The sequence below is a fragment of the Aquarana catesbeiana genome, linkage group LG11 (assembly GCF_042186555.1).
Source record: "Aquarana catesbeiana isolate 2022-GZ linkage group LG11, ASM4218655v1, whole genome shotgun sequence".
Lineage (NCBI taxonomy): Eukaryota > Metazoa > Chordata > Amphibia > Anura > Ranidae > Aquarana > Aquarana catesbeiana.
The window spans coordinates 26,770,954-26,794,832 of NC_133334.1; the positions used below are offsets into that span (position 1 = coordinate 26,770,954).

The window sequence follows — 23,879 nt, forward strand, 5'->3', positions numbered from 1 at the left end:
AGATAGAAGAAAATATTTACAAAAATGTGAGGGGTGTACTCACTTTTGTGAGATAATGTATATTACACACACATTATTTATTTATATATATATATATATATATATATATATATATATATATTTTTTTTTTTTTTTTTTCAATTTCTTGTAGTATTTATGTGACTATTTATCCATTTTAATTGTCCCATTTGTTTCCACTGACTGGAATTTTTCCTAGATATTTCCTAATTATAGACCTGTTGAATTTTGTATTTTTTATGGGACTCATTATTATTAATTACCTAAATGTTATAGACTCAATGGATTCACCATGACTGTCTAGTCCTCCATCATTCACACATATATCAGATCATGCACGTCAAAGACACGATTGTATGTACGTGTGTAAGTTTGGGGCCTTAGACTGTAAGCTCCTTGAGCTCAGGGACTGATGTGAATGTACAGTATGTAAAGTGCCATTGTTGGCGCTATATAAATACCTGTAATAAACAAATAGTGTAGAAATGCCAACGTTTGATAGAGAAAGACTGTGAGCTGTGAGGTGGGGGGGGGGGATCAGACATCAAGACATCTCTCTAAACGCACATGTACGAGGGGGGGTTTAATATCAGTTGAGATGCATTTACAAGACCTTCACAAACATGGATCAAGCAGAGAGGGGTTTCCGGGATTGAACGGGACATCATGACTTTTTAAAACTGCAGCTTGTGCAACTAAAGTGCATATAGGAAGGTAAACGAAGCACACCATGGGATGTTGTAATATCCCATAATGATAAACTCTCGTATCCTTCACCCTTCCAGGAAATCGGAGATCATGTTTGCTGAGTGTGAAGGCGTATTGCTAAAATGTAATCACTACAGGATTTACCAATCGCTACATCCCGGCAACAGAGATGATATCCCACCACCAGGCAAAATTTTTCATAAAATCAAAATATCCTTTTATTACACGTAATAAAAGATACTAAAAGCATCTCACATATTCCCGAAGATATACAGCCCCGCATACCGCATGGAGTTTGCATGTTCTTGGATGGATTTCCTCCAACACTCCATAGACATTCTGATAGGTTAACTGGCTCCTAGCTATACTGGCCCTAGTATGTGTAAGTATGCATGCAAGAAAGAGACCCAAGGCTAGGTTCACACTATACAGTACCCTGAAAAGTGATCCAGTTACTGTTTAGAGACCAGTAGAGCAGCCGCTGTGAGTTGTTAAGGCGGCAAACCTGCTGCCTCCTAAATGCCCTTTTTTTGGGGGCGGGGGCGGGTTGGGTAATGCACCTGTGAGCCAAGCATTTGGCTCGTGGTTATTGAAAGGCCGAGTCTGGTAGGTCTGGTGAAACCTGTCAACTCAGAATGTCACGTTAAATTTGCTGCGGCATGCAAGCAGTGGCCAGCTGCTTTGCCTTTAGGCCGCCTTAAAGTGGAACTACACCGCACCTGAGCACCACAAACCAAAAACACTATTTAATTCATTTTTAACATTCAAAGCAAACTCCCCCATTTACCCATCTATGTCTCCATGCTTTATTTTGCTGAGAAATCTCTTTGAAAAACTCCCCCCCCCTAGAATTTTTGGCGATGGCCATCTTGAGTAGGGGCAGATGATACTTGCAGCATTTACTTCCTGGAATCCATCTGCCCTTGGCGCATGCATGCAGGCAGGAGGGTGTGCTTAGCCGAGAGATCCCCCTCCTTCCCTCCTGGAGGCATGTGGGATGTACAGCCGTGGCCAAAAGTTTTGAGAATGACACAAATATTACATTTTCCCAAAGTCTGCTGCCTCAGTTTTTATGATGGCAATTTGCATATACTCCAGACTGTTATGAAGAGTGATCAGATGAATTGCAATTAATTGCAAAGTCCTTTTTTGCCTTGAAAATTAACCAAATCCCATAAAAAACATTTCCACGGCATTTGTGAAGAAGAAGGCTTCAGGGAGCCCAAGAAAGTCCAGCAAGTGCCAGGACCGTCTCCTACAGTGGAATCAGCTGCGGAATCGGGGCACCACCAGTGCAGAGCTTGTTCAGGAATGGCAGCAGGCAGGTGTGAGGACATCTACACACACAGTGAGGAGAAGACATTTGGAGAATGGCCTTGGTGTCAAGAAGGGCAGCAAAGAAGTCACTTCTCTCCAGGAAAAACATCAGGAACAGACTGATATTCTGCAAAAAGTTCAGGGATTGGACTGCTGAGGACTGGAGGAAAGTCATTTTCTCCATTGAATCCCGTTTGTTTGGGGCATTCGGAAAAAAATTTGTCCAGAAAAGGCGCTACCATCAGTCCTGTGTCATGCCAACAGTAAAGCATCCCAAGACCATTCATGTGTGGAGGCTCCTCATCCAAGGGAGTGGCTCACTCACAATTTTGCCTAAGAACACAGCCATGAATAAAGAATGGTACAAAAACATCCTCCGAGAGCAACTTCTCCCAACCATCCAAGAAGAGTTTGGTGAGGAACAATGCCTTTTCCAGGTTGATGGAGCACCTTGCCATAAGAAAAAAGTGATAACTAAGTGGCTTGGGGAACAAAACATGGAAATTTTGGATCCATGGCCAGGAAGCTCCCCAGACCTTAATCCCAATTAAAGAACTTGTGGTCAATCCTCAAGAGGCGGGTGAACAAAAAAAACCCCACAAATTCTGACAAGCTCCAAGCATTGCTTATGGAAGAATGGGGAGCGACCATCAGTCAGGATGTGGCCCAGAAGTTGATGACAGCATGTCGGGGAGGATTGCAGAGGTCTTGAAAAAGAAGGGTCAACACTGCAAATATTGACTCTTTACATAAACTTCATGTCATTGTCAATAGAAGCCTTTGACACTTATGAAATGCTTGTAATTATACTTCAGTATCCCATAGTAACATCTGACAAAAAGATCTAAAAACATGAGGCAGCAGACTTTGTGAAAATGAATATTTGTGTCGTTCTCAAAACTTTTGGCCACGGCTGTATGGTGTAATTTGCCTAGGACTGGAAACCAGGAAGTAACTGAAGAAATGTAAAAAAAAAAAAAAAAAAAAAAAAAGTTGATATAGTGATAAGTTGTGGTATACTTTCCTATCCATCTACTAATGGTAGGTCTCAAAAGACTACGGGGGATATCACTTGTAAAACATCCCCCCGATCACTCCCACCCCCTAAGAACTTTTATTTGTGTGTTCCATCAGATCCCAAAAAGCAATATAACCAACATTCAAACCCAAAAGGTTAATCTGAATCTGACATTTCCAGATATTTAGGCAAGAGTTGGAAACTCCCATGGGGAATTATCTGAAACTAGATGCCCGACCTTTAACAATGCCAAATTAAAAAATAATATCTTTAGGTATACTGCCAGGGGTGGAGGGGTGCTGTACCAGTCATGATGGTAAAAACACAACCACACACACACACAACGCCCAGCAGGAAAGATAAACCCAATGGAGAATCTTACAGCTAAAAAGAAGCAACTAAAAATGGGAGATTATTGAGTTGGCCCGCCCTTTGCAGCTATAACAGCTTCAACTCTTCTGGGAAGGCTGTCCACAAGGTTTAGGAGTGTGTCTATGGGAATGTTTGACCATTCTTCCAGAAGAGCATTTGTGAGGCCAGGCTCTGATGTTGGGCGAGAAGGCCTGGCTCACAGTCTCCGCTCTAATTCAACCCAAAAGTGTTCTATCGGGTTGAGGTCAGGACTCTCTGCAGGCCAGTCAAGTTCCTCCACCCCAAACTCGCTCATCCATGTCTTTATGGACCTTGCTTTGTGCACCGGTCCAAATCATTTGGTGGAGGGGGGATTATGGTGGGGGATTGTTTTTCAGGGGTTGGGTTTGGCCCCTTAATTCCAGTGAAGGGAAGCATACCAAGACATTTTGGACTATTTTATCCTCCCAACTTTGTGGGAACAGTTTGGGGATGGCCCCTTCCTGTTCCAACATGACTGCATACCAGTGCACAAAGCAAGGTCCATAAAGACATGGATGAGCGAGTTTGGGGTGGAGGAACTTGACTGTCCTGCACAGAATCCTGAACACAACTTGACTGATCAGCGATAACGTTATGACCACACACACCTAATATTTAGTAGGCCCCTGTCTTGCCACCAAAACAGCCCTGATCCATCAAGGAAGAGACTCCAATAGACCTCTGAAGCTAAGATGTGGTATCTGGCACCAAGCCATCAGTAGCATATCTGTTAAGTCCTGTAAGTTGGGAGGTGGGGCCTCCATGGATCCTTCCTCAAACCATTCTTGAACCATTTTTGCAGCGTGACAGGGCGCGTTATGCTGCTGAAAAGGAATTCTGTTTCCATGAGGGGGTATACTTGGTCACCAACAATATTTAGGTAGGTGGTAGGTGTCAAAGTAGCATCCACATGAATGGCGGTAGCCAAGGTTACCCAGTAGAAAGCATCACAGAGAGAGCCAGAGACAGACAGACAGAGAGCCAGAGACAGACAGACAGAGAGCCAGAGACAGACAGACAGAGAGCCAGAGACAGACAGACAGAGAGCCAGAGACAGACAGACAGAGAGCCAGAGACAGACAGACAGAGAGCCAGAGACAGACAGAGAGCCAGAGACAGACAGACAGACAGAGAGCCAGAGACAGACAGACAGACAGACAGAGAGCCAGACAGACAGAGAGCCAGAGCCAGACAGACAGAGAGCCAGAGCCAGACAGACAGAGAGCCAGAGAGCCACAGACAGACAGAGAGCCAGAGACAGACAGAGAGCCAGAGACAGACAGAGAGCCAGAGACAGACAGAGAGCCAGAGACAGACAGAGAGCCAGAGAGCCACAGAGAGCCAGAGAGCCACAGAGAGCCACAGAGAGCCAGAGAGCCACAGAGAGCCAGAGAGCCACAGAGAGCCAGAGAGCCACAGAGAGCCAGAGAGCCACAGAGAGCCAGAGAGCCACAGACAGCCAGAGAGCCACAGACAGCCAGAGAGCCACAGACAGCCAGAGAGCCACAGACAGCCAGAGAGCCACAGACAGCCAGAGAGCCACAGACAGCCAGAGAGCCACAGACAGCCAGAGAGCCACAGACAGACAGACAGCCAGCCACAGACAGACAGACAGACAGCCAGCCACAGACAGACAGACAGCCAGCCACAGACAGACAGACAGCCACAGACAGACAGCCAGCCACAGACAGACAGCCAGCCACAGACAGACAGACAGCCAGCCACAGACAGACAGACAGAGAGCCAGAGACAGCCAGAGAGAGACAGACAGACACAGCCAGAGACAGACAGACAGAGACAGACAGACAGAGACAACCAGCCAGCCACAGACAGAGACAGACAGACAGAGACAGAGAGACGCAGACAGAGAGACGCAGACAGAGAGACGCAGACAGAGAGACGCAGACAGAGAGACGCAGACAGAGAGACGCAGACAGAGAGACGCAGACAGAGAGACAGACACAGACAGACAGACACAGACAGACAGAGAGACACAGACAGACAGCCAGAGACAGACAGCCAGAGACAGACAGCCAGAGACAGACAGCCAGAGACAGACAGCCAGAGACAGACAGCCAGAGACAGACAGCCAGCCACAGACAGCCAGCCAGCCACAGACAGCCAGCCAGCCACAGACAGACAGCCAGCCACAGACAGACAGCCAGCCACAGACAGACAGCCAGCCACAGACAGACAGCCAGCCACAGACAGACAGCCAGCCACAGACAGACAGCCAGCCACAGCCAGCCACAGACAGACAGCCAGCCACAGACAGACAGACACCCAGCAAGAGACAGACAGACAGCCAGCCAGCCAGAGACAGACAGACATGGACAGACAGACAGACATGGACAGACAGACAGCCAGAGACAGCCAGAGACAGCCAGCCACAGCCAGAGACAGACAGCCAGCCAGAGACAGACAGCCAGCCAGAGACAGACAGCCAGCCAGAGACAGACAGCCAGCCAGAGACAGACAGAGATAGACAGACAGAGACAGCCAGAGACAGACAGCCAGAGACAGACAGCCAGAGTCAGACAGAGACAGCCAGAGACAGCCAGCCACAGCCAGACAGAGATAGACAGACAGACAGAGACAGCCAGCCACAGCCAGACAGAGATAGACAGACAGACAGAGACAGCCAGAGACAGACAGCCAGCCAGAGACAGACAGACAGCCAGCCAGAGACAGACAGCCAGAGACAGACAGCCAGAGACAGCCACAGACAGACAGCCAGAGAAGATAGATATTAGGGTGGGAGCAAGGTAGATGGAGCAAGAGAAGATTACACTGGCAGAATGCAATAAAAGAAGATAGATAGATAGATAGATAGATAGATAGATAGATAGATAGATAGATAGATAGATAGATAGAGAGAGAGAGAGAGAGAGAGAGAGAGATATTAGAGAGAATGAATAGACAGACTGCCAGGCAAAAGTATAGGGAAGACAAAGACAAAGAGTGAATGTAACGGGTGGGGGGAATAATATAGAAAGATAGAATATAGAGGGATAATAAATATACAGAGAAAGGCAGAGAGAGGGGGAGATAGAGGATAGAGAGAATGAATAGACAAATAAAAGCATAGATCTAGAGATAATAGAACGAGATGAGAGGAGGGGAAGACAGAGAGAGAGAGAGAGAGAGAGAGAGAGAGAGAGAGAGGGGAAAAAAAGTAAAAGTAAAAGGAAAGAAATACTGTATGGGTATGGACAGAAATATAAAATTCTTATGATCCATTTGTAAATATAAATGGGCGTCTGTAACATTTTACACACACGTGTCAGTAAAACCGGCACCCCTTGGTTGGCCCCCTGGTCTGACACCGGGGATTCTTCGCTCATCATCATCGTATATAAATCATATGATCCACATTACCTCGTTCATTGACATGTCCCAGACTTTGCAGATGTCATTCTCCAAGTCTTCCTCCAGATCCACGCTGGCCTCCTCCTCCCCAGCCCCCAGTTTATCTTTATCCACAGTAACAGTCTGGATGGAATAGAAAAGTAAAACTCCAATGAATCAAACATGAACATATTGGGCTCACATTGACAGAGGACCCAGTCTGACTGCTGACAACGACAACCCCCCCCCCCCCCCCCCCCCCCCCGACTACATAAATCACCACATCTCCCGGAGTACTTATTTCTAATACCATGAAAAGGGGCAAGAACAGTTTTAACAACCAAAAAGGTGCAATTCTGCAGACCCCCCTCCCACCATCATACAGGACAGACTCCTGCCACAGAAAGTCTGATCTTTCAGTAGGTGTGTGGTATCACAATATAACTGCAGGTAACTGTTCAGTCTGAAATATAAGAATGATGTTCGGTTTCTAATGTCAGCAATGACAGATGTTTAATGCCAAAATCCAGGCTTCCCCCCACCTTTTCCCACAAGTGACCCCCTCCCAATGCCTCATTTGTTTATGATATTACAATATATATATATATATATATATATATATATATATATATATATATATATATATTTTTTTTTTATCTCTAGATTACATATATATAATTAAATCACACACTATATATACTGCTGCTACCTGCCAGTGTGTGTATAATATATATATATATATATATATACATACATACATACATATACACACACACACACACACACGTCATCCTCTTCTTCCCTTTTTCTCCAACAGTGGGAATTCCTACGTGATGCAGAGATCAGCACTGATGCAATGATGTCAGTGCCACTTTTTGCATCTATACAATGAGCTCCAGGCACCATGGGGACACCCCCTCAGGAGGCACACGCATTACACCCTGTACTCACAGCATGTCCTCAATCTTCCCTGTTGAGTTGTGCTTGACGTCATAAAACCCAGTAGACTAAGGACATCTAGTGGTGGAAAAAAAGTATTGCAGGGGAATTACTTGATTGAAGGCGAGTTTTGAAGACAGAGCTGCTTTATTTGTTATTGTTGGCGGGCAATTTATTAAAAAAAAAAAAAAAAAAAGTTGGCCCGTACAGTAAGGGAAAAAAGTATTTGATCCCCTTCTGATTTTGTACGTTTGCCCACTGACCAAGAGATGATCAGTCTATAATTTTATTGGTCGTTTATTTTAACAGTAAGAGACAGAACAACAAAAACATCCAGAAAAACGCATTTCAAAAAAGTTATAAATTGATTTGATTTGCATTTTAATACGTTTTTGACCCCTTCATAAAACAAGACTTAGTACTTGGTGGCAAAACCCTTGTTGGCAATCACAGAGGTCAGACGTTTCTTGTAGTTGGCCACCAGGTTTGCACACAGGAGGGATTTTGTCCTCTTTGCAGATCCTCTCTAAGTCATTAAGGTTTCGAGGCTGACGTTTGGTAACTCGAACTTTCGGCTCCCTCCACATATTTTCTATGGGATTAAGGTCTGGAGACTGGCTAGGCCACTCCAGGACCTTTAATGTGCTTCTTCTTGGGCCACTCCTTTGATGCCTTGGCCGTATGTTTTGGGTCATTGTCATGCTGGAATACACATCTACCACCCATTTTCAATGCTGTGGCTGAGGGAAGGAGGTTCTCACCCAAGATTTGACAGTACATGGCCCTGACCATTGTCCTGTCCCCTTAGCAGATAAACACTCCCAAAGCATAATGTTTCCACCTCCATGTATGATGGTGGGGATGGTGTTCTTGGGGTCATAGGCAGCATTCCTCCTCCTCCTCCAAACATGGTGAGTTGAGTTGATGCCAAAGAGCTCAAATTTGGTTTTATCTGACCACAACACTTTCACCCAGTTCTCCTCTGAATCATTCAGATGTTCATTAGCAAACTTCAGACTGTCCTGTACTGCGCTTTCCTGAGCTGGGGGACCCTGCAGGGGCTGCAGGATTTCAGTCCTTTAAAGCGTAGTGTGTTACCAATTGTTTTCTTGGTGACTATGGTCCCAGCTGGCTTGAGATCATTGACAAGATTCTCCCATGTAGTTCTGGGCTGATTCCTCACCGTTCTCATGATCATTGAAACTCCACGAGATGAGATCTTGTATGGAGCCCCAGACCGAGGGAGATCGACAGTTATTTTGTGTTTCTTCCATTTGTGAATAATCGCACCAACTGTTGTCACCCCCTCACCAAGCTGATTGGCGATGGTCTTGTAGCCCATTCCAGCCTTCTGTAGGTCTACAATCTTCTCCCTGACATGCTTGGACAGCTCTTTGGATATGGTGGATAGATTGGAATCTGATTGATTGATTGTTTCTGCGGACAGGTATCTTTTATACAGGTAACAAGCTGAGATTAGGAGCACTTCCTTTAAGGATCTCGTTCACACTGAACACGGCTTTGAAATCGTGCCAGTTCATATGAACTCGCAAATTTTCAAAGCCGCATTTCAGTCCGACCTTGGGGGCGACTTGAAAAGATATCTGTGCGGTTTCATGCCAGCGCGGCATGTGAGCAGAGGCTTCTACACAGAGCTCCCGCACATCACCCGGATTTGATCCGGTTTCCAGCACAGCGAGACGCCCGGCTTTGCCCCATTACTTACGGAGAACACCCACTGTACCTCCCGCACGTCTATACGGCCGCAAAACAGCAATGCTGACCCGGGGGAAACAAAGGAGGTGGCCCGCGGCCTGATTCCCAATATGGCACCGCTCCGACCTCTGCACAGAAGGCTCGTGGGGGAGACAAATCCAAGGAGGGGGTGAATAAACAGCTCAAGTACCCCAAAGACTGGACTGGAGACCCCCCCAAAGATATGCGCTACTATGCATTGCAAATGACATCGCCCCCCCAACAAAAGTAGTGCAGGAACTACTTTTGGAAATCGGTGCGGCGCTGCACAGATTGGGACGCTCCCATCACTGGCAATAAGCTCTAATTTGACATGCAATTTGACCTGTCAAATCGCGCTGATGTAATCGGGGGCTAAGAGAGTGCTCCTAATCTCAGCTCGTTACCTGTACAGAAGACGCCTGGGAGCCAGAAATCTTGCTGACTGAGGGGATCAAATACTTATTTCACTAATTTAAATGCAAATCAATTTATAACTTTTTTTGAAATGCATTTTTCTGGATATTGCTGTCTCTCACAGTTAAAATAAACCTACCATTAAAATTATAGACTGATCATTTCTTTGTCAGGGGGCAAACCTACTGCTGACAGCTCATCAAACTCTACAGGAGACTGATAGCTGTTGCAGCTGGGACTACTCACCTAGCGGTACCAATGTTTAGGGCAGTATGCGCCCAGAGAGGGATGCCCGGTATGCAAGCACTGTGCGTTCTGGGCATTTAGACCACTAGGGGCACCATTCAGCCAGCTGTCCGGTCTGTTATAGGTTATCATCAGTGGGGATAGATGGGGCACCTATGCTCTCATCCCACAGCTAAACGCCAGAGCCCCTTGTGCCAAGGCTAAGTGCCCCCGGGTGTATGGAGACCTATTATAAAAAGAACCATCCAAAGAAATTTACATACCCGGTTTTCCCCAAAAGCATGATTGTCGGTGATGGCTGCAATATAAGCCCTAGTTAAAGTCCTTGTAGGTCTTATTTTCAGGGAAACAGGGTAGGGCTCATTTGGGGGGGTAGGGCTTATATTGCAGCCATCACCGACAATCACGCTAGGTCTTATTTTTGGGGAAACAAGGTAGTAGTTGAGGTAAAAAAAAAGACACAAGTCCAACCCATGTGTGTGATTATGTGTCAGTATTACATTGTATATCCCTGTATGTTGCGGTCGTTCAGGTGCTTATCTAATAGTTTTTTTTTTAAACTATCGATGCTCCCCGCTGAGACCACCGCCTGTGGAAGGGAATTCCACATCCTTGCCGCTCTTACAGTAAAGAACCCTCTACGTAGTTTAAGGTTAAACCTCTTTTCTTCTAATTTTAATGAGTGGCCATGAGTCTTGTTAAACTCCCTTCCGCGAAAAAGTTTTATCCCTATTGTGGGGTCACCAGTACAGTATTTGTAAATTGAAATCATATCCCCTCTCAAGCGTCTCTTCTCCAGAGAGAATAAGTTCAGAGCTCGCAACCTTTCCTCATAACTAAGATCCTCCAGACCCTTTATTAGCTTTGTTGCCCTTCTTTGTACTCGCTCCATTTCCAGTACATCCTTCCTGAGGACTGGTGCTCAGAACTGGAAAGCTTAGTCCAGGTGCGGCCGGACCAGAGTCTTGTAGAGCGGGAGAATTATCGTTTTATCTCTGGAGTTGATCCCCTTTTTAATGCCAATATTCTGTTTGCTTTGTTAGCAGCAGCTTGGCATTGCATGCCATTGCTGAGCCTATCATCTACTAGGACCTCCAGGTCCTTTTCCATCCTAGATCCCCCCAGAGGTTCTCCCCCCCAGTGTATAGATTGCATTCATATTTTTGCCACCCAAATGCATTTTTATTTTACATTTTCCTACATTGAACCTCATTTGCCATGTAGTTGCCACCCCCAAAGTGATGTAACCAGAGGAAGAGGGAACAATGTGAGAAGATCGCATGTCACGTACATCTATAAGTTTGGTCAGAGTGGTGAAGAACCAATGCTTGCTGTACATGGTGTTCCCGATACAATCTCCCGGCTGCTCGTCTTCGTCATCGCTGGTCGGAGGGGACGGGTTGCGATCCATGTCATCTGCTTGTTTTGGACTGGAATCTCCGTTTTCCTTCTCTGGAAAGAAAAACAACTTTACTATACAAAAAAAAAAAAAAAGAACTCACTTCTACTGAAAGGTTATCTCCACCCAAATCTGATATTTTTACTTTACATCTCAGAGGACAAGCGGATCTAGATTATACAACACAGCATTAGGTATGAGGACCTGTGACAATAAACACACTTCCCTGGCACCGCTGATATTTTTTTAAACTTTAAGCAGATGAAATACAGATACAGGAGTCGGTTTACCTGCCAATGGGTTGGAAGTTCTGTTAACCTCCTGAGATTTGCACAGCCCTTCCAGACAGCAATGACCTGACTTCTCTCTACTGCAGGTAAGCAATATGGCTTGGTCACAGCCCCACCCCCCCAGCCTGTGATTGGACAGTGAAGGACAGCAGCAGATCCCTTTGATCACATTGCTCTCTCCTCCTGTTAGCGTGTTCCTTGTTGGAGCAGATTCTGATTTGTCTCCTGTTGACCCTCCCTCTCCTAGTAGAAGTGCTACTGTACAAGGAATGACAGAGGTTGGTACCAAGTCAGGTACTTATACACGTTGAAAAATACATTTAAAGCATTATTAAACCCAAAACCAAAAAAAAATGTAATATACTGTGGCTTGCCAGTCATTAGATGTGGCTGCATTCGTTTTCTTTTTTAGGCTTTTTTTTCTCCTCTGTTTTCCCCGGGTGATCTGGCCAGTAACACGCCTCCTGTATTAGAGCGCCCCCTATTCTAGATGAAGGGGAACAGGAGGCACAGCAGCATTGTCAGTCTGGGTAGAGGGGAGTGTTAGATGTACTAGCAGATTTAAAATGCACTCATTGAAGCCAAACTCCAGCTAATACTTTATAATCAGTTATAGCAGTTTTTTTTCTTTCTTTTGGGATGAAGGTTTTACATAAAAGCTGATCATTGTAAGCACCCCTGTCAATGATAAACAGTTTGTCTCATCTTTGTAACTGATACATTCTGCTGGAGAGATTCTTCTTTTGAAAAACAACAGACATGCTGGCTGGATCACCAGATGAAAAATAGAAGAAAGAAAGCCTAAAAAAGAAAACGAATGCAGCCATCGCATCTAAGAATTGGTAAGCTGTAATATAATAAAGCTTTGCTTTTGGGTTTAGTTCGGCTTTAACCACTTCCTTACTGTGCTATAGCCCAAAGACATCTACAGCGCAGCTCTGTTCCGGGAGGGTGTCCATTGACCCCATGGCACCACTCACCCCATGGGGCGTGCAACCGGTGCACCCTGTGATCGATGTGTCTTTCGGACACAGCCAATCAGAGTAAAGGACCAATCACAGCTGATTACAATGTAAACAGACGGTTATTGGCAGTACTTTCCTCAGGCGCTGGCACAGCGCAAGGAAAGCAGAGTGGTATGTACACCGATTGTCAGTGCAGCCCAATCAGTGTTGACCATCAGTGCCTCCTCATCAGTGTCACCTATCAGTGCCCATCAGTGGTGCCCATTATTGCCGTCTATCAGTGCCCCCTCATAAATGCCCATCAGTGCTGCCTTATTAGTGCCCATCAGTGCAGCTTCATCAGCACACATCAATGAAGAAGAAAAATTACTTATTTGCTACATTTTATAACAGAAACTAAAAAAATAAAAAAATTTTTTTTTTTTCCCTTTATTTACCAAAAAAATAAAAAAAACAGTAGTGATTAAGTACCACCAAAAGAAAGCTCAATTTGTGTGAAAAAAACGAAGATAAAAATATCACATGAGTATAGTGTTGTATGACCGCGCAATTGTCATTCAAAATGTGACAGCGCTGAAAGCTGAAAACTGGCCTGGGCAGAAAGGGGGTAAAAGTGCCCGGTAGGCAATAGGTAAATAGTGATAAAAATTGATTAGAAACTGTATTCCATTGTTGGTGTTGGATGTAGCTATGCTGTAGACACAAAGTTTGTATAGAACTAACAGCCCCAGCATCAGGGCTGTCCAAGGGGTAGGCAGAAGAGTGGAGGGGGGTGGTGGTTGGGGGTGGGGGTGGGGGGATGGTTCTTGGGACCTGGTCCAAGAACTGTCCGGCATGGCATACTTATATTTAGTAACATATACAGTAGGGGTGGATTTACTAAAACTGGAGAGTGCAAACTCTGGTGCAGCTGTGCATGGTGGCCAATCAGCTTCAAACTTCAGTTTGTTCAATTAAGCTTTGACAACAAATCCTGGAAGCCGATTGGTTTCTAATTAGAGCTGCACCAATGAGCTTCAAGGATTTATTGTCAAAGCTTAATTGAACAAACTGAAGTTTGAAGCCGATTGGCTACCATGCACAGCTGTACCAGATTTTCCATTCTCCAGTTTTAGTAAATCAACCCCATAATATGCTAGTAGAGTGCTGGATCCAAAAGGTAGGAAAAAAAAGGGAGGGGGGGGGGGGGCAATTAGAAACCTGGAAGGTCCCCAGTGTAGTCCGAGGAATTAGGCCAATGAACTTTGGAGTTCAGAAACCCCCCTTTATCAGGGACTGGATTCTGGTTATAAACAGAGTGAAAACTGGACAATAAAGCTGCAATTAAAATCGTGGTGATACAAGGTCACCAGTAAGGTAGCCAGACCGGCAACCCTTATCACCAAACTGAGGCCCACACTTTTCGGGGGGGCAGAAATTCCACCTTTCAGGAGTCAAATTATATGTGCGAATAGAGTGAATACTGGACAGAAATCTTCCATTTAATATGATGGGCATTGTGGTGATATGGGTCACCAATAAAGCAGCCAAACCGGCAACCCATAGCACCAAAATGAGGCCCATGCCTTTCGGGGGGTCAGAAATACCCCTTTATCAGGGCTCAGATTCTGTTTGTAAATAGAGGGAATACTGGACAATAAGCAGTAATATGAAAGGATAGGCATACCATTTTATATTGATGAGGGGGATTTCTGGCCCCGGAGCACATTGGCCTAATTTTGGTGATATGGGTTTTCCGGTCTGGCTGCCTTACCGGTGACCCAGATCACCATAACGCCGGTCATATAAAATAGAAGCTTTCTGTCCAGTATTCACTATTTCCAAATAGAATTTGAGCCCTGATAAAGGGGGGTCTTTCTGGCCACCGGAATGCATTGGCCTAATTTTTTTGACTTAATGTCCCATGTAATGGAGACTTACTGGACCTTTTATGGGACTTCGAACATTCTGATCTTGATAACAAGTTATTTAAACACCCAGCTACTTGTAGCACGGCTCCGAAATCAGATAAAAGGTAAGTGAATACCTTATATTTATCTCATGACATTTCGGGCTGGAGAAATAATCTGTATATAAATATAACAAAAAAAAAAAAAAAATCCAATAACATAAAAAAACAAACAGTAACAATAGAAAAAAACAAAACAAAATAAAACTATATTTATACTGCCTGGCCTCCACGCTGGTAGCATTATAAATTATAAAGGGATTCTGACCATCCAGCATTTACAGAAAACAAGCGGATCAGCAAGTCCACTTTCCTGACGGGACAGCTACAAAACAAGGTAGGGTGCTGCAAAACTTACAATCACCAAACAATATCCTATAAGGGTATAGATGATTTTTAACAATCTTTTATAAAATGTATCCAAACCCAAGAACAAAAAATGTAATACTGACGGTTACCCGTCATTGAATTGATTGGCTGCATTCGTTCTTTTTTTTTTTTCTAATAAAAGTAATACCTTGGATTATGAGCATAATTCATTCCAGAAGAATGCTTGTAATCCAAAGCACTTGTATATCAAAGCGAGTTTCCCCATCGGAAATAATGGAAACTCAGATAATCCGATCCACAGCCATTGCTGGTCTATGCAGTACCGCACGTGTTTCCGAGTGTCACTGGCGCCCCCGCACTTCTGGCCAAATGCGGTACTGCACACCCCAGCGGCTTGAATCCTGCTTGTCTTGCGAGACAACACCCGCGAAGCGCGTTCGGACTTTAAAAAAAATAATAGCTCGTATTGCGACACGGCACTGCGTTATTTTAACTGACAATTGCGCGGTCGTGCGCCGATGTACCCAAATAAAATTGATGTCCTTTTTGCCACAAATAGAGCTTTCTATTGGTGGTATTTGATCACTTTTGCGTTTTTTATTTTTTGCGCTAAAAACCAAAAAAAAAAAAAAAGGCCAACAATTTTGAAAAAAAGTAATAATAATATTTTTTAATTTCTGCTATAAAACAAAGCCAAAAAAAAAAAAAAATGTAAAAAAATAAATTTTTTCTACAATATGTATTCTGCGACATATTTTTGGTAAAATCCCAATAAGCGTATATTGATTGGTTTGCACAAAAGTTACAGAATCTAAAAACTATGGGATACTTTTATTAATTTATTTTTACTAGCAATGGCGGTAATCAATGAATTATACTGGGGACTGCGATATATTGCGATGGACACTGACACTTTTTTTGGGAACCCAATAAAGTGATCAGTGCTAAAAATATGCACTTTCACTGTATAAATGACATTGGTTGGGAAGGGGGTTAACATCTGGGGCGATCAAAGGGTTAAATGTGTGCCTAGCCAGTGTTTTTCTAAACTGTGGCAGGAAATGTTCATTGAAGATCCCGAGTATCAAACAAAACGCCTAAAATCATGAGTAGAGTTGTTTCAAGGTTGATCTGGACTGCCAACCTGTCAGGATAGATCCATTGGCATCACCTGTGTCTCCGTGTAGATGGTCGACCATCCATACGGAGACACCGGTTTCCTGACAACCCCGTTTCCTTCATTGAAAGTGTCATTAACATACAGGATTGTTTTTCTCTGTCGGGGGGGGGGGATGCGGAGCCAATCCCCACGAGTTCCCCAGGCTTCATCTCCATCTGGCTGGTCACAAACTCTTTATAGTGTATAGATAATTTGTGCTATAATCTGGAAGTCCTGATGAAGCGCAACTGTCCCGCGAAACGCGTAGGCCATCTCTCCAGATTTTCCAGCTGCGTTAACACCACCCTGGACAACTTAGTGTAACTATTTTTAATTATTCTTTTATGAGTATATATGTAGAATAAAATTTTCTTTATCTTTTTGTACAAATTTTCATGGTTTGTGTCTTCATTAGACCCTGCATGGTGCATGTAAAGTCCCACCTTTTTCTGTTCTAATATGGTATATATTAGGGATGCACCAATACCAATTTTTTTACAACGAGTACCAATACTTTTTTTTTTTAGTACTCGCTGATTACCAATTACCGATACCTACCGCAACTGTTTTGTTTTCACTTCAGCTGTCAGCAATGGTACAAAGCATTGAAAAGTTATTTACAAATTAAATAGATTTTTTTTGTAATTTTGCGCTTTTTCAATGTGAAATGTGTAAATATATATTAATATATATGTGTAAAAATATTCACTAATAAAGCAAAAAAAAAAAAAAAAAAAAGTTCTCATTGTTTATTGTTTATAAAATAGACGTGAACAAAAAAAAAAATTAAATGGAGGAGAATAGGGAGTTAATTAAGGCTGATTAGAGTAAATTAAGGGTTAATAAGGAGTTAAATAGAGGAACATTTGTTCATCCCTTTGATCTGCAGATGAAGAAACCAAAAGATACAAAAAGAAACAATGTTTCTTTTAATTTTAGTGTTTCAATGTTGTTAATAAACATTGCTGGCTGTTTTTTTTTTTTTTTGACAGCTCCAATTACCGGACTTCTTTAACACTGGGGAGACCAACTGACAGCTCAGAGAGCCCAGGTATTGGTGCATTTGCATGAGTACCGATACTTGTGCAAATACTTGGTATCGGTACTAGTATCGGTGCAAACCTAATATATATTAGAGCCTCTGGTCTCTGATGGATGGGGGATCGGATGACAGGCTGTCCTTTTTCATCCGACTGCCCCATAGAGAACAACAGGCTGTGTCCATCTCCGCTCTGCATAGCGGAGCAGACACGGACCTGTCATGCGCCTGCTCAGCAGGGATCCGAGGAGAGATCCCTTGCTGAGGAGAAGGATACGCTTTACGGAGTCCGCCCCATGTGAAAGGGGCCTAGGAGTGTATGTGTGCTGTTTTTTACTCACAAATCAACTGGCTGGGTCTCTCCTTGATTTCAGTTCTGAATGGTAACCGAAAGGAGGGAGAAATCCAGCCAGAGTCCGCGTGTTGTGTTCACCAACACATAGATCTCTGTGCTGTGATTGGCAGTTTGTTTGCTTTTGAGATAAAGGTTTTACATAAATAATTAAAAATTGTTCATTGTAAGCACCCCTGTCGGTGGTAAATGGCTTGCCTCATCTCTGACACTGATTTGTCTGCAAGAGAGCTCGCTCTTTCGAAAAACAACAGACTTATGCCCCGTACACACGATCAGAAAATCGTATGGAAAATACCGCTTTCGAAGCGATCGTATGATAATCGGATCGTTATTACAGAGCTTTCGAGAGCCGATCAGGACAGTTCATTCGATAGTATTCTATCGGACATGCAGGAAATTTTTTTTCGTACGATGCCAGATCGTACGATTTTCGCTTAATCAGCACAGCTATCGTTTCGAAGATGCAATACAACACATGACATCACTTCCGAATTTTATTTCTGTCGTGCGGGAATTTTCGTGACTTTAGTAAACTCATCAAATTCGATCTGAGATCAGCATGCAATAAAAAAGGGACGATCATTCGTTCGATAATCTCATCGTGTGTATGAGGCATTACTGGTAAAACTAATAGAAAAAGCCTAAAAAAACCCAAAACAAACAAAAAAAAAAAAACAAATGCAGCCATCACATCTAAGAATTGGTAAGCTGCAATATAATAAATGTTTTATTTTGGGTTTTAATACCGCTCTATTGACAAGTTTGCAACTAGAAACAGCATCATCAGCTAAACCTTGTGTTCTCCTAGAACGACTACCAGACACCGGTTTATGATGAAGGCCGTGTTGTTCTGCGCTTTGTTACTGGCTGTGCATCTACATTTGACCGAAAACTATGCAATTCGGCGACAGAACACGGGGGATGATGAGGATGATGATGATGAAGGTAAGATTTGGATTGCAAAATTAAATTAAAATTGTAAGCATCAAGATTAAAGTAGCAAACGCCAGATGAGGAACGTTTATGTTACAGAGGAGCAATTGTAATGAATAAAGAAGAAATTTGTTCTACTACTGGAAATATGGTTCCATGATGAAAGTTACATCATGACAAAATTACTTTAACTTAAATATTTTAATAATAGCTTAAAATATGAGCTCCAAGTCCAACTTCAACCAAAAATTTTCAGCGGTGTGCCTTACAAAGTTGGGCTGCCAAAACTGTATCCCCAGTGGTGGGAACAGTGGACATGCAGCTATGATAAATAGTAGATATCTACTTTATAGCCCGGCTTTAGCCAAAACTTTTCCTGTAGCGTTTTCCCCCCAGACAATGCATTCATTTTTAAACGTGGATCTGAACTCTTAGGAATAAAGATTTTCTGTCTTAGAGAAATGTAATTTGTGGCCCGAAAAAAACATGTACCTTTTGTCTTGAATTCCTCCTGAAAACCTGTAGCGCGCTTCGTGTGTGCCCGAGAACCCCCGTGCCATAAGACTCATAGCTGTGTATCTGCAGTGTGAGATCATCTACAGTAAAGTAGACTCTCAACCACTGGGCCAAGGCCTCCTTCCCACCGGGCCTCCAGCCAGCTGCAGATTCCCTAACCACTCAAATTGCCTCCCAACCTTCCATAGTGGACCACAATGCCCCTTAGCCCCCACAGTGTCCTCCAACCCTCCACAGTGGACCACAGGGCCCTCTAACCTCCCAACCTTTCATAGTGGACCGCAACACCCCTTAGCCCCCCCACAGCGCCTCTCAACCTCCCATAGAGGACCACAATGCCCCTTAGCGCCTACAGTGCCCTCCAACCTCCCACAGTGCCTAACAACCTTCCATAGTGGACCACAATGCCCCTAGCCCCCACAGCACCTCTCAACCTTTCATAGTGGACCACAATGCCCCTTAGCCCCCACAGTGCCCTCCAACCTCCCACAGTGCCTCCCAACCTTCCATAGTGGACCACAATGCCCATTAGCCACCACAGTGCCCTCTAACCTCCCACACTGCCTCCCAACCTTTCATAGTGGACTGCAACACCCCTTAGCCCCCACAGCGCCTCCCAACCTCCCATAGAGAACCACAATGCCCCTTAGCCCCTACAGTGCCCTCTAACCTCCCACAGTACCTCCCATAGTGGATCACAACACCCCTTAGCCCCACAGGGCCCTCTAACTTCCCACAGTGGACCACAATGCCCCTTTAGTGCCCTCCAACCTCCCACAGTGCCTCCCAATAGTGGACCACAGTGTCCCTTAGTCCCCACAGTGCCACCCAGTCCCTGCAGTGCCCCCCACCCAGCCTACTAAAGAACCTCCAGCCCTCCCTAGTGCCCTCAACCTGCCACAGAGCCCCCCTGCCCGTGCAGTACCCTCCGGTCTCAGTGCCCCTGCAAAGTCCCCAGCCTCCTTGAGAGACCCCCCAACCACCTCCAGGGACCCCCCCCCCCCTCCACAGGTTCCCTAGATGCTGTCAGAAACCTCATCACTGTAGCACCAGGAGAATCAGATTTCAACCCTCCCACAAAAAAACCACATACCACTGAACACTGCTCTAATGAATATTTTTCCCTGAGCAGCAATGTTCAATGGAGCATGCTGAGCCACTTTTTTCAGGTTTTCATTGTTATATGTGTCTTTAGCTGGGGAGTTTCACCCGAGCTTGGTCACCATTCTCACAAGGATAGAAAGTGATGAGGAATTTAAAACAGTTAGCAGAACAAAAATGGGATTTTTGACTTACCGTAAAATCCATTTCTCTGAGTTCATTGACAGACACAGCGCTCCATTATTCAGAACCATAGGGTTATATCGCCCTCTACAGGAGTAGGACATTAGGCAGAAAAAAGACTTGGCTACGCCTATGGGCAGTCCTAGGTGATATACACCCCATCTCTGCTATAGGCCTTCGGTTTTGTAACAAGCAGTGTCAGAAGCATCAAAACTCCTTAGAGGGGTGGGCGGTGTCTGTCAATGAACTCAGAGAATTGGATTATACGGCAAGTCAAAAATCCCATTTTCTTTTTCGTTCATTGACAGACACAGCGCTCCATTATTCAGAACCATAGGGACGTTCCAAAGCAGTGCCAAACATGAGGGGTGGGACAACGAAAAATCCCAAGGCTAACACAAGACCCAACCAGGTAACAGGAGCTCAACACAGAAACAAACTGGAGCCCAACCTGAACAATACCCCTTCAAGGAGGGAATAGACCCTCTAAACAGCAGCCTGCAACACCTTGCGGCCAAAAGAAGCATCCTCAGATGCCAGCACAGCCACGTTGTAGATTTTGTGAAAGTGTATACCGACTAACAAGTGGCCGCCTTGCAAACCAGCACAGCTGATGCCTGATGATGGAAGGCCCAAGAAGCAATCAGCAGCCAAGTAGAATGCGCTGTAACAGGGAAAGGAGGAACCCAACCCCTGATAGAATAGACCAGAGTTATCGTCTGTCTGAGCCATCTAGAAAGGTCGCAGAAGAAGCAGACAGCCCCCTTTTTGGCCCGTCCGTGATCACAAACAGTGAGTCTGATTTCCTAAAAGGCCCTATGACTTCCAAATACACCCCAATCGCCCACACACATCCAGGGCATGTAAAAGGTAAATCACTTAGGACATTTTGACCTGGGACACAGGGAAGGCAATAGAAAGTCCTTAATCAAAAGGAATCAGAGGGGGGAACCACGGACAAGGGTGAAGAACCACTTCATCTTTGTGGATCACCAGGTAGGGAGTATGACATGGTAATGCCTACAGTTCCGACACTCTGCGAGCAGAGGTGATGGCATCCAAAAAAGCCACTTTCTGGGACAGAGCAAGCAGAAGAACCTCCCGAATATTTTCAAAGGGAGGCTCCTGTAGAACCGAATGCAGCAAGAGTAGATCCCACAGCGGTAGAAGTGGCCGCACCGGTGGAGGCAGATGTCGAACCCCTTGATTAAGAGTACACACCAGAGAGTGCAAGACCAGGGGAAACTGAAGAAAACTGCCAAGGCCGACACCTGGCCCTTGATGGTACTCAAGGCCTAAGTTCTGCTTAACCCCCCGTGAAGGAAGGTCGAAATCTGAGCCACCGACAAAGAACAAGGGTAAATGGAAAGCGCCTCACACCAGGTTATGTATGCTATCCATGTCCGGCGGTAATTCTTCCCAGAGGAAGGCTTCCTAGTCTTCAGCAGCGTCATAACTTCAGCACCTGGCTCATAACAGCCAGGCCTTCAAAAACCAGCGACTGAAGCGGGATGGAAGATCGGCCCTTGGGACAGTAGAACCTCCCTGAGAGGCAGTCGCCAAGGGACATCAGCGACCAAGCGCACCAGGTCGGCGTACCAAGACCGACAAGACCATCCGGGCCTACCAGAGTGACTGGAATCCCTTCGGCTTCGATCCTGCGCAAAAGCCGCAGCAGAAGATCTGGCTACATCTATGGGTAGTCCTAGGTGATACAGAGCGTCTGCAGTGCCCACCAGAGGAGCCCGTGACTTTGCCAGAAACCTCAGTACTGTTCTGTTAAGCCGGGACGCCAACAGGTCTACCTCAGGAGTTGCCTATCGGAGACATATTTGATGAAACATGTCCTGGTGAAGGGACCACCCCGTGGACCAAACATTAGCCGACGGAAGCAACCGCCTGACATTTTTGCCATTTTTCCACTCCTAGAATGCATACGGCGGAGGGGGCCGGAACAAGGCCTTCTGCCCACCAAAGAATTCTGGCTACTGTCAGGGCCTCAAACACACTCTTCGTTCCGCCCTGGTGATGGACATAGACCACCGCCGTGGCATCATCTGACTGGATCTGTACCCGGAGCCACCGAATCCATAAATAGTCTGATCGCTCAAAGTCCCAGGATATCGATTGGCAGTCTGGATTCCTGCAGTGTCCAACGACCCTGAGCAGAACCCAGTCCCAGGACACCTCCCCACCCGGACCAACTGGCATTGGTGAGGACCACTGTCCAATACAAAGGGAGAAAGGATGTGCCCTGCCGAAATCCCAGAGCGCAAAGCCACCAGACTAGGGACCCCCGGTTTTCTGGTTTCACCCGAACCTGATAGCCCAGAGACCTCAGGCACTTTACGCCAGGATCTCACTTGAAAAGGAGCTTGTATAGAATTGCGCAAATGGAACCGCCTTGAAGGTAGATACCATCAGGCCCAACACCCACCTGCAGGACCGCAGGGAGGCCCACCTGCGAGAAAACAGTAGTTGAAACGCAGCATGCAACTTCTGGAGTTTGTCCAGAGGAAGAAACACTCTGGCCAGAGCTGAAACCAGAGTCAGACCCAGATAATCCAATTTTCTGGAAGGAGCCAGAGCAGACTTCAGGTAGTATAGAATCCAACTGAAAACTGAGGTCTGTATAGTGAGCTACGTCGCCACTGAGGGTAGCCGAGGACTCTGCTCGCAGAAGATCATCCAAGCAGCCCAGGACCGCAATCCCCCCGCTTACATAACCACGCCAGAACTGGGGCCAACACCTTTGTGAGTACGCAAGGGGTGGAGGCAAGACCAAAAGTCAACACCGCAAACTGAAAATGCTCTTTTCCCACAGTAAAATGGAGGAAGTGTTGGGCACGTATTGGAGTGGAAAGTCCCCATGATGAAGGGATGCCACCACCGTGCGGAAGGACTCCATTCTGTACCCACTGGAACCGTGACAAGCACACCCTGAAGCAACAAGGCTTGCACAGCCCAAGGAGAACTGCCAACAGTATGGGTGACAGACGCCAATTGGAATGGAAAAAAACTTTTTTGGGGTTCAAGGCCGGAAAACTGGGACATGGGTGAGGGCGTGCCTTCATGCCTTGTCCGTGGGTCTAGGGAGCCCCGCTCTCGGGTCACCAGACCAGGTCCATTGCGTGCCGAGAAGAAGGACTGCATCCGCTACGAGGCCCTTTTCCACCCCATTTCAGACTGTGGAAGACATTTACACTTCCCTCCTGTGAGACTCGTAACTATGTCATCCAGGGTAGCCCCAAAAAGACAATTGCCTTAAAATTGTAACCCAGTCAGAGCTTTTTTAGAAGCCCAGTCCGCAGACCAACACTTAAGCCCCAATACATGTCTAAGCACCATTGCAGAAACAGAGAGCTTAGCAACCAAGAGGCATCGCATACAAACTGCAGCCCCCAGACCAACTTGCCCGCCAAACTCAGCAAAAGCAGAGGGAATATGCTCCCCCTCCAGGTACATCAGCTGGATCCTTAAAAGCCGGAGACTCCTCTACCATGGTCACCTTGCGCAACCTAGA

At 45.4% G+C, this 23,879-nt stretch overlaps 1 protein-coding gene across 1 annotated transcript in view; it reads right to left on the reverse strand.

The window, feature by feature from the left end:
- The window catches only part of SAAL1 (serum amyloid A like 1), a 165,567-nt gene that overhangs the window by 38,674 nt on the left and 103,014 nt on the right, over window positions 1–23,879 (reverse strand). Inside the window, exons 2-3 of the mRNA XM_073604111.1 lie at window positions 11,430–11,590; window positions 6,833–6,946 (exon numbers count right to left, since the gene is read on the reverse strand). Of these exons, the coding sequence (XP_073460212.1) occupies window positions 6,833–6,946; window positions 11,430–11,590 (275 nt within the window). The remainder of the gene's footprint in view (window positions 1–6,832; window positions 6,947–11,429; window positions 11,591–23,879) is intronic.